The sequence below is a fragment of the Pteropus medius genome, unplaced genomic scaffold (assembly GCF_902729225.1).
Source record: "Pteropus medius unplaced genomic scaffold, Ma_sr-lr_union100, whole genome shotgun sequence".
NCBI lineage: Eukaryota > Metazoa > Chordata > Mammalia > Chiroptera > Pteropodidae > Pteropus > Pteropus medius.
Window position 1 is genome coordinate 9,582,950 of NW_024350924.1, and position 11,822 is coordinate 9,594,771.

Below are 11,822 nucleotides of genomic sequence, written 5' to 3' on the forward strand. Positions count from 1 at the left end.
TTTGCCAGAATGCGAGGAGGCAGTTGTGTAAGAACAGCCTGTAAACTCTGCATTGCTGTGTAAATATTGGGGTCGTCTGACTTTATAAAAAATAAGTTTTCTATCCATTGTATTGACTGGTCCATCCAAATCCTATCTTCATCTTTAAAATGGAAAAACGGAGGCAGAGAAGGGTTAAGCCGTAGAGGGAAGGCTGATGGCTCCAAAGTGGGACAGAGCAAAGGCCGGGGCCAAAATGGATTCGGACCATGACAAAGCAGAAAATGAATAAACCCTCGAGAAGAGAGATGAGAACAAACAGCCACCCACCTCTGTTTTTAATCAGCAGCTTCCCTTGCTGAACAAGCACCTCGCTGCACGGTCTAGGCATAAGAATTTTCTAATTTCCTCCCAGAAACAGTAGTAGACTTAGGGGTAGGAAAGAGCTTTGCTATCAAATCTCTGTTCCCAGCCATAAAGTAATTGTGTGGATGGGGCACGGAGACAAAGACCAGTGGACACCAACTGGAATCTCGCTCTCACTGGCATACCCTGAGCTACACCTTACCAAAAAATCTCAGTCTTTCAGAGAGGTTTCCTTCTTTGGTTGGTCAGAAGTGTCCTTGTGCCCCAGGTCTCCTCATGCTAAATACGGTAATAGCTGGCAAACAACCAGCCCAGTAAATTCCAGCAATGCTTAAGAAAGCATTCATATTGCCTGAAATTACTCTGAATCAAACGCTGGAGGCCAGCGGGGCTTGTGCACAGAGCGGTTCAGCTGGAGCTCGGAATGCTGAAAGCGGCGGGGGGCCTTAAGAACATACAAGCTTGGGGCGGGGGAAGCAGTCTATTCTTTATTGCAACGTTCTTCGCAAGGACTCAGATATCCTGCCCACTGTGCACACCGCCCGGCACCAGAGCAGCAGGAGGCTGGAAGGCGGTGTCCGTGGGGTGTCCAAACAATAGGCTGATTCCGTTAGTTCTGTCCCACAACTAATCAATTTGGTGAGGGCAGAGGGGAGGGAATCTCAGTCATTTGTTGTCTGACCAGGTGACTGGCTAGAACACTGAACAATTATCAATTAGGTCAAAATGTCAGATTTAGCAGAGCATTGGTCCTGCCTTTCCAGGATGTCACCTACTTCCAAAATCTTGGCTATCTAGGAAGAGAAGACAGAAGCAGATTACCCTACACCTACCCAAAATCGCATATTGGGCTCCAGAATACACTGTTTTCCTCCAGTATCTTTTTATAAAGTATTAAGGTAAATGTACATTTCCTTTGTAAATGTAAAGTAAATGTACAATACTTTGTACAACTGACAGCCTGTTCATTTGATACAATCAGACTAGAATTTTTAAGTAGCTACGGAAACTACCAGTTAAAAAACACACAGAAAGCTGACATTAGAAATTGAAGGATAAAAAAATTTAACCTATCAAATAAATAACTGGTGTATCAGTATCGGTCGCAACTTGATATTATGTAGTTTTCCCTGTCCGTATGTTATGCCATATTTAAGATAAACAACAAACTAATACACTTAATATTTAAAGAGCTTTTTCAAATCAGTAACCAGAAAATACTTTGATGGGTAAATAAAACAATTTACCAAAATAAATAAAAAGGCAATACGAATGGCCACTAACCATATGAAAAAACATTCACCATCACTGTAATCAGAGAGGCAAATTAAGATGAAGTAGCATTTACCACTTATCAAATTGGTAAATACTTTTAAAAACAAAAACCAGTGTTGATAATGGTTGGGAACACTGACAGCCTCATATTCTGCTGATGGAAGTATAACTTGAACAAACTATATGGAAGGGAATTTTGCAGCGGGTATCAAAAGCCACAGGAAGGTCCACAACTCTTTGACCCAAGAATTCTGACTTCTGGGAGTTTATGTTAAGGAAATACATATTCTTACCAAGAGTTATGTACAAAAGCATTTATCATAGCATTATGTATAATTATAAAATTTGGAAAGTAAAATTTCAATTTAAACAATTCTTAAGATAGAACAGTGTGCAGCCTTTAAAACCACTTTCTGAAAGATTCTTTTATCTGTGTGGGAAAAGGTTCAGAATATTTTAAGTGGTACAGAAGCAGATAATAAAACTATATATACATTGAAAATCTCAATTACAATAAAATCAGAAAAAAAAACTGTCTGAAATGTGCCAAAATATTAACCATGGTTTTGGATGGAGGTGATGAGATGATCAGAGATTTTAATTTTCTCTTATGTTTTCCTATTTGTTCATTTGTTTTTTAATCCTGTTTCTCGATTTTTAAAAATCTCTTTCTCTGACATAGTAATTTCTCTTCTGGAAAAACTATGGAGGAAAATTTCTTTCTGTACAAAGACGGTGTCATTTATATACCAAACCAAAGGAGACCAATCAAAACATAGTAAACCCATTAATTAGATTATTTATTTAAACATTACAATTCAATTCATAAAAAAAGTTGGGAAATAAGAAAAATATTTATAACTATCAAAGAAAAGCAGAACAGAAAATTGTATACGTATTATGAATCGACAACTCTTTAAAACTAGGGTAGAAAAAAACACCAAAAGATGTACACCAAAGTATTAACAGTGGTATGATTGGGCGTATTTTTCTTACACTTCTCTTGATTTTTCAAACATCTTTAACTACTTTTAAATGTAATTACTTTGCAAATAACCACCCTCAAAATCTTGTAAAGGTTCCAGAGGAAATCAACAAAGTATAAATACGAGTTAATTATATGTAAACATAAGAAATAATTCTGTTGCTATGTAAACTTACCTTAAAATGTTACAATGTTTGTTTTCCGTTACAACCATTTTCCTTAAATCTCTTAGACAGTATGTGTCACAGGAGCCTAAATATATCGTCACTCACTTTAAACAGTAACATAATGCCAAAGACTAATGATTCACAGGATATGTTTTTTCTCTAATAATCCTCATAAAGATAGAAAGTGCTTTAAATGTTGTTAGAAAACAAATGTCCTCAATGTTTCCAGTTAAAGAAGCTCTAGCAAATAAATAAAGGCATGCTCACAGCAAAGAAAAACAATAAAACTTAATAATCAAAATATACACATCCTCAAACTTCAAGGAGTCTTGACACTTTCTAGACAAAAGCCACGTGAAAGCAGAGAATGAAGCAGAAGTTTCTCTGCACCTTACCACATTTACCTTTCGAGAGGCTAACACGGTGCGACCTAGGGTTCTCGCTATTCGCATTCAAACCCTCAGCAGACTACATTAGTGAGTAAACAGTATTCGATTTTTCTCATTTGAATGTTGGGTAAGTACACCAACATAGCAACCTCTCCCTGTTAGGCACTAGTTAAAATAGGCTATTTCATCTTTGAGGCGTGAAAGCTTTCCAGAATCTCCTCACAAAAGAAGCGTGAGAGTAAAATGAGATGAATAAGAAGCAACCAACAATTTAAAAATGCACCTGCCTCTGAACGAGGTAGTGTACTTCAGAATGTAACCACGGCTTCTGTACACTTTATGCAGCAAGCAAATCTGTACTTTAAAGGGATGCTATTTGTTTAACAGACAACGTATAATTAAGGAGACGATATCTTACTCCAATCGAAACATTATCGCCATGTTTTCCTTACCTCACGAAATACACACATGCTTTCTTCATGTGAATAAGCACATACGAAGGTGGGAGAGGTGCTCTTACCCCAGAAACAGGTTCTGCAACACCCACAGAGCCAACCTGCCTTGTGAGACAATGAGTCTGTCTCGGCATAGTGTTTGGCTGATGTATTCGGAGAGCCAGGCCGGGCCCAGCTGCCAAAGGAACTGAGTTGAAGACCAGAGACTGCCCCAGGCGAGCCTCTGGGGAGGTGCGGCAGTCCCACGGGAAGGGAGACCCAGGCCCCTTGCTGTCTGGCCGGAAGGAAGACCAAGGTTATGGGAGCTGGGCCCAGGTGACTGGCCTGCAGTTCAACAGTGCCAAGGGACAGTAAAGTGACCCCCGACCACCACCACCAAGAGTTTGCGCAATCGTATCTAGAAAAGCCCAAACTATGAGGAGGTGGTAGAGCAGGGTTTTGCCAAGACAAGTACAACAGGGTGAGGGAGATGTTAGCATGATTAATCAGTGCCACCTAAGACAGCGACTCTGGGTGTGCCCATACCACACCTCAGTCACTGCCTGGCTGTGACAAGAAGTTCCTTCAGCTTCTACCACTGAGAACTAGGTCTCCTCAAGAAGATACTTCCACCTTAACTCGTCCTAGATCAGGCTTGGCATCCAGGGCCGAGAACACGGCCCAGCCCTCTCTCTCTCGCCACAAACCCACTAACAGACATAATAGACACCACAACATGTGCCAAATTTATATTTACATCCTCACCAGACAAAGGGGTCTTTGTCTTTCCCCCAAGTCGAGTTTTGATACTTCTAAATTACAGCGGAGAAAGGGGGGAACAGCCGAAAAGCCCGGCGGGGGCGAGGTGGGGGTCGCTGTCCCGGGGGGACCTAGAGTTGACGCCCCCACACTCCACAGCCGTCAGTCACCCCGACTGCGGAAACTGCCGTTAGGGAGTCTAATGGCAATTCCTAATCGCGTGTCCCTCCGTCTCGTCTCTATGATGACGTCAGCCTCTTGGGGGCAGGACCCTCTCTTCTGCTTGGTCGGCGATTCCCACACATCTGGAAGAATGAAATACCCTGTCCTCCCTACCACACGATGCTAAGGACAACACACAAATCAAGGATGAAAAAACACCACGATCCTCAACAACACACCACTCAGAGAGCAGAGCTACAAAGATAATAAATCTCAAGAGCCAAGAGCTTGGGCGCCTACCACAGCACTATATAGAAACATGTTTCCACAGAGAAAAATAAGCGGATAAAATAACTGCTTCACCTTTGACACTCCAACCTATGGCTTTTAGCGTCCCCTCTTCTTTCCGAGGTCATGATGTATTTCACGCCACACAGCTGCTATTCCCTCAAGAAGCAGAGGTGGACAGAAAGAACAGATCGATGGCAAACCTTCCAATAAACGTCTGTTCCGCTCAAAAGGTCCTCGATTCCGCCTTTACTCCCCTTTTCATTCCATTCGCCACAGCAGCCCAGATACCCCCAAAGCAGGACCGCCTGAAATGAGTGACCTTTCTGCCTTCTCACGCTAACACGCGGAAGGGAACCCCTGGCATGAGACGATGCTCGTGGGTTAACGGAGCAGACACCCGCAAGGCAGCATCCTTCCCAAGCGCCGAGGACAGAATTCCTTAAGGGACACCAAAGAGACTGTGACCCGCCTACGTATTCTGGCATCTCACGTAATATGCTGACGGAGGCATAAGGAGGCTTCCCCCAAATGTGACACACACAGCAGTCCTAAGACTTCGGAGAGTTTGCAGATTATTTTTATAAAGATAAAGCGAGCAATGCCACTAGGCTTATGGAGGTACCTGAGCAGCTTCCTTCGCCCCCATGAGCTAGGCAGTCAGCACGAAGCAGGCATCTGCAAGGGGGAGGAGTGACCACAGGACCTCGTCAAAGCAAACCCACATCTCCAGCACCATTCAAGAACAAACAAGCAAACAACAACTAAACAAACAAAAAAATCTTGGCTCCCCCAGATTCCCTCGGCAGTGATTCCAAAACTTCACTGATCTAAAAATTACCTGGCTATGTCTTAAATACACAAATTCTCCAACACTATTCCAGCGCCACTGAAGCAGAACCCCCAGAATGCTCCCGATGGGATCATCTTCGTGCGCCCCACCGGGTTTACCGCCTTTTATGGGGGGCAGGTGTCAGTTCAGTAAAGGGTACCCCTTATGGATCCTGCTGTCACCCACGCAGGGCTCATGACTTTAGGAGGCAAACTCCTGAGAAGATGCCAATGGGGGCAAATCACAGGAAGACAGATGGCGGCAGAACACAGGCGGCTCTTTTTAAGAATGCGAGCTGTCTAAAGACGGGCTAATCTGCCTCCGGCGGCATGGGGGGACTGTCTGTACAAGAGGTGTGTACCTCTTGACCAAGATGTTGTTGTGGGGATCACATCCAGCATGGGATGGCAGAAAGACTAGATGAATTTTAAAGTTCCTGCCAACACATAAGTCAACAAAGAGGCAAATTTCAGCTACCCATTAATTAATAAAAAGAGGCAGCATAAAAGTCTATAGGTGGGGTCAGCTTGCAACTGATCCTTTCTCTTCAAAGGAGAAAGGAGCATAAAGACACACGCCTGACTCACCATCAGCCTCTCCTCCAAAACGTCCCAAAGGTGGAAAGGACAGAGCAGGAGTCACAGGTGCTGTGACCAAGACCTGCTGCTTGGCTGACTCTGCATGTTGGCCATGTGCCAGACAAGTTTTGTCAGCCAGAGAAGGGATGTGTGTGACACAGTCCCTGCCCTCAAAGAGCAAATCTTGTCACAGAGATAGCTCACACACTACATGTTTCTCTCAAAAATTTATTTATCGTGCTTCACCTTCAGAGTTCTTGTCAGTGGTAGTGGTTTTCGGGGAACTTTATTGGTGGAGGGAAAATAAATAAATAAATAAACTTTACTAAATGTACATATCCTCTTAGTCCAGTACAAGTTTGCAATATCCAGCTCACAACAAAAAAAAAAGGTCTCAGAAAATCATCTCGACAAATATAAACTAAGTTAACTTTCATTTAAAAAAAATAATCATAATACTATTCCAACAGTTCCAAAAACGACCAGATTGCAATAAGGCGTGGCAACTCGGAACAAAATAACAGAAACTGCTGGCCCAGTAATACAAGAATACAGGAAGCAGCAGAAGCAGCTCAAGTGAGCGGCAGGGGGGTGGGTGCGAGAGCCTCTGAGGATAAACTCCAAAGTCAAAGTGACCTTTATGAATTGCAGAAGTGATCAGAGAGAGAGAAACCATCCCCCACACACACACAGAAGAAGAAAAATTCAAAATAGCTAGTTTATATAAAACACCTAGGGAAGGAAAAATCGATTTTTCCCCAAATGTAAGGAAAAGCAATGACCCTTACAATTTTTTTTTAACTGTCTTGGAGTACCATAGTAGTGCAAAATAAGAATATAACTAAAAGTAATTGCTCAAGTGAACAAATATTCATCAATAGCCTACTGGAGGCCAAGGCACTGTACTAGGAGGTACCAGATTAGGATAAACACATAAATGAAAAGACATAATTTTTTTCCTCGAGAAGCAGGCATTAACAGTAAGCACTTGAGGGTATTTTCAGTGTGTTTGTGAAAATGAGCTCATCTGTACAGGGATGGAAGTCGTGTGGAGAGAGGATATGGCCCCGGATTGAGAAAGATTCTAGTCTCGACTCTGTCACTGGCTCAGGGACTATGGACAAAGCACCTGGGCAAATGGAGGACCAAACCAGTACCCCTCCCACAAGATCGCAAGACTAATGAATAACAGGCCTGGAAGAAAATTCTGGCCTTCTGACACCTAGTCCAGTGATCTTTCCAAAACATTATACATATGGTAAACCAAGAGAGAGAGAGAAAAGTAGAAGAAGAGAAAACCTTTTGATTTCAAGTCATTTGCAGAGAAAGGAAAGAAAGGAGAATCAGGAGACGACGGGAAGAAAATGAAAGGGTTCAAGTTGCGACATCGAATAGAGATGTCAGAAAAGGAAGCCCTTAAATGAGGAGAGTAAACATAATATCTCGATAGTGTAAGATCTTATTATATTCTCATCCGAATCACGGCTTGGAATTTTTTACTCTAAAACTACTAAAGACAAATAGATAGAAGAACCAAAATTGTATATATGAAGCTTGAAGAAAAAGAGATTACGGAGAAGAAGACGGGTTGAGGCATTTATAATAATATAACTCAAACATGTAAAGCCCTTCTAAAGAGACAGTGGGGATGCACTGTGCCCAGACGAACAAGAAAAAACAGCATTATACTCTATAGCTTTTATGTTTAACAGAGGGTTAAACACTGGAATAGCTCACTAAGGTGAAGTTCATTCTGGAAATTATTAAAATTAAGAAGGAAAGATCCCATATACACACCTGAAGGCAGAGTAATGAACTATCAGTGGGTTCCAACTAAGTTACTGTATCAGAATCATCTGTCAATCTTGACAAATACAGATTCTCAAACCTACTATATTAGAATCCTTGGGTGTTGAGTCTGAAAACCTCCCCCAGCTGATTTCCAGGCAGCCAGGACATGGAGCTTTGTTCTGTCACAGTGGACAGGGTAAAGAGAAGGACCACTAGGAATGGCATCAGAGAGTGGGAACTAGATCAATGCAAATTTTGTGGGCAAAACAGAATTTCTGTGGGTATGATATTTTTAAAATGTATTGTAAGGCTGCCCTGAAGCATCCAAGCATATCCCACTGAATTTAAACATTTTCTAAAGGTCCTGAAGTCAGCAACTAAAATTTAGTGAACCAGAAGTTACTCTTCCACGCCATAAGAAGTCTTCTACAGCAGAGGCAGTGCAAATGGTGCAGATGCCAAGGAGATGTGGGTAAATATTTTCAAAACTCAAAACATCAAAAAACTGGAGACGAGAAATAATTGCTCTCCTTCCTACACTCTCCTCTCCCCGCTCTCCCCCCCAAAAGGAATAATAATAAAGAAAGAACAAGAAGAAAGATCAAGAAAATAGTTTGGGGTAAATTTCAACTCCATCTAGGAAAAAAAAAAAAATTACTCTGATTTTTTTTAAAAGCAAGAGAAGAATGAGGTTGAGAAATTATCAAGCAGACAGCAAAACCTGGGAGTCACTTCACATTGCAAAGAGAAAGAAAATGAGGAGAAAGGGGTGATCTAGGGTAGCTGTTTAGACAGACGGATGGGTTGACAGCTCTTTGCCTTAGGAACTCAGTGGTATTTAAATAACAATTGGCCACAAGCCAAATACAGACAGGAACACTCGAAATTTTGGAAGGATATGTAACAATTGGTACTTTGGCAAAACACAATGGTAGTAGAAGGCTAAGAAGATTCAAGAAGGCTTCACTGCCAGACTCCAAAAAAATTTAAGATTTGTACTGAAAAACAGGTTTTTTAATCTCTTCTATTGCAGTTTAGCATCTGAAGAACACCTGCCTAAAAATCAAAATATCTAAATCTTGTCCTCTGAGCTAACTAACACTCAATCTGTCCACCTAAAAGCTACCTAGCAACAGCAATACGTCATCAGTGCAGAAGTATAAGAGGCCATCCTCCTACATACTGAGGCCCTAGAATGAGAGAAGCCCTGGGTGTTAGGGCTTCTACTTCTGACTTTGGTTTTACCGTTTAACATGTAAATTTTGCAAATCTCTGCAATCAGATTCGTTATGCCCTCCAACTCTCTAAAGTAGATGATTTCTTTAGTTCTGTTCCACAGGCGAAGAGACCACAAATCATGAAGATTAAGTTATTTACTAAAACAAGTTAATGGCAGACCGGCTGCGACCCTCAGACTAGCCCATTGTTTGTACGCCTCTCCATTCTAATCTGGGCTGATACTAAAGTGTTTCACGCGAAGAAAAAGGCAAAGCAAAAACACCACTGCATGTGTTTTGTTGCACGCATCTGAAACAACGGCTTCGGTTCATGGTCACACAGTCCCTGGTCCACTTGTGAAATTCTTAGGGACCTAGAGGTGTATGGAATGTGAACTTTCCCAGAAGGATCTGGTTGGTGCTGAACAACCCAGCACTGTGATAAATTAACCTTGCTCTCCTTTAAACATCTGTGGCTGGCATGTGGACTGCCCGTTAACAATGAACAAAGCGCCAACTTTTCTGAAGTTCATCATCTTCTTAACCTTCTCTTTGCAAAGAGACATAGCTCTTGTACTAGGTTTTTGTTTTTGTTTTTGTTTTTTTTCCGAGGAGGGGTGCGGTTTTATTGGGAGGGGTCAAGGTAAAATAGTCCTTCGGATTAGGCTAGAAAAAGCAGGGGCCCCTTTCTGTTCAGCAAACACACACAAGCCCCCATCCCACTGGCGGCAGAGAGTTCGGGGGAAAAATGAAACACGGCCTTGCCCCGAAAGCTTTCTAAACACCTTTTGACGCCATGGGTTCAATATACATCCTCTTAACTAATCCGATTAGCTGGGTAATTTCATTCCCATTTTATTGGTGAGTTTACAGAGTAGAGCTGGATTTGAACCCAGGATTACAGAGCCCAAGCTCTTTCCACTCACACGCTAAAGAAATCTGGAATCTGAGATTGTGGGTGGAATGGGTAAGAAATGATTGGATTTCCTTTCCTCGGTCCAATCGTCTTGGGAAAGACGGCCGCAAATACCCAACCACAAAGAGGCGTCCTAAGGAAGCACTGTGAATTAACGTCTCCACTTTTCCTCGCCCGCCCGTGCCCCACCCCCAACCTGCCAAAAGAGCAGCAACTCCTGCTGCCAGGTCGGAGGAGCTGGTGATCGTCACACCACATTCCTGGAGCTGGACACAGACTCGGAAACAGCGCCCGAGCTCCGCGCCTCGGAGAGAGTAGCAGCAGTCGAGATTTTTAAGTCATGTGGCCCAGCGTGCAGCCGCACCAGTCTCCCTGCTGCTCCAGCTTCCAAAGCCGCGAGCCCAGCACGTCGGCTTCATCGGGACCAGGGACTCGGAGTGTCAGACCGGGGCGCGCCGCAAAGCCCCGGCCCCCCGAACCAACCCCACCCTCCGGGGCGGCGTGGCTCCCCCTTGGCACAGCTGCGCCTGGCTGCGAAGGCGCAAGGAGCTGGGCCGCGAGGCCCTGCCCCGGATCGCCCGCGCCAGAAGCCGGCGTCCCTCGGCTCGGCCCCACCGCGGCGCGCGGCCCGCGATGCTGTGTCGCCGGCCGCCCGCCCTCGGCGCCCCCGCACCCCTAGAAAACGCGGAACCCAAAGGGCAGCACTGCCCAACTCCCCGAACTCCGGGGCTCGCGAAGAAGCGTTCGGGAGCCTCGCTGCCCGGCCTGCCCCGGGCCGGGGAGGCGCGTGTGGGGCCACCCGCCGAGGGAGGAGCGCGGGGGAGGGGGCGCGCCCAGGGAGGGGCGCCCAGGGTGCCCAAACTTTTGGAAACCAAGTGGCCTCACTCGGCGCCGACGGCCGAGCCCGGCCTTCCCGCACTGAGGGGACCGAGGAGGGGGGGCGTCGGTCGCCCCAGGTGGCCGGCCGGGGTGGGGGGGCGGCGGCGCGCGGGCGGCACCCCCGTCCCACACTCACCACGCGCAGGGCCCGCGCGGCACAGCCAGAGCGCCAGCAGCGCCCACAGCCGAGCCGGGCGCGGGGCGGGCATCCTCTCGGTCGCCTCCTCGGCCGCCGCCGCCGCCCGGGCAGATCCACATGGGGAGGGGGGTCCCGACCGAGGAGCCCCCACTCTCGCCTCTCCCGCCTCTGCTCGTGCGCCCCGGAGCTCGCGCTGAACGCCGCCACTGCCCGCGCCGCGCGCCAGCCGGTCCCGGGCCGCCGCCTCGGCCGCCGCCCGAAGTTTGCCTGTAACTTTCTCGGGTGTGCAGCGAAGCAGCCTCGTGTGTCCTTCCGCCTCGGCCGCCTCCTCCCACCGCAGGCCCCGCCCCCTGTCGCCGGGCAGGGCCCCGCCGCCTTCGGCACCCCGGGGTTTCCCGCAGGAAGAAGCGCCGGCCCGAGCCGCGCGCGGAGGGATCTACGACGAGCCTCGGGCGCCCCCCGCGCCCCCCAACCCCCCACAACCCCGGCGACTCCCCACGCGCTTCTGCGCCGCAGCGCCTCGCTGGGCCCGGCCTCTGCCCAAGGGGGTGGGCGTTAGGACGCTGAACTTCAGGCACTAGGGTCACCGAGATCGTGAACTTGCAGGGAGAGCCAGCCCTCGTCCCCGGAGCAAGGTCTCGCCCCCACGCACCCCCGCACCCACAC

General features: G+C 46.3%; 1 protein-coding gene across 2 annotated transcripts in view; it reads right to left on the minus strand.

The window, feature by feature from the left end:
* Nucleotides 1-11,575, minus strand: part of NOTCH2 (notch receptor 2) — a 142,828-nt gene extending 131,253 nt beyond the window's left edge. For both annotated transcript variants that reach the window (XM_039841353.1, XM_039841354.1), the window contains exon 1: nucleotides 11,154-11,575. In XM_039841353.1, coding sequence (XP_039697287.1) covers nucleotides 11,154-11,226 — 73 coding nt within the window. In that variant the 5' untranslated portion in view covers nucleotides 11,227-11,575. The remainder of the gene's footprint in view (nucleotides 1-11,153) is intronic.
* Nucleotides 11,576-11,822: the final 247 nt, after the last annotated feature.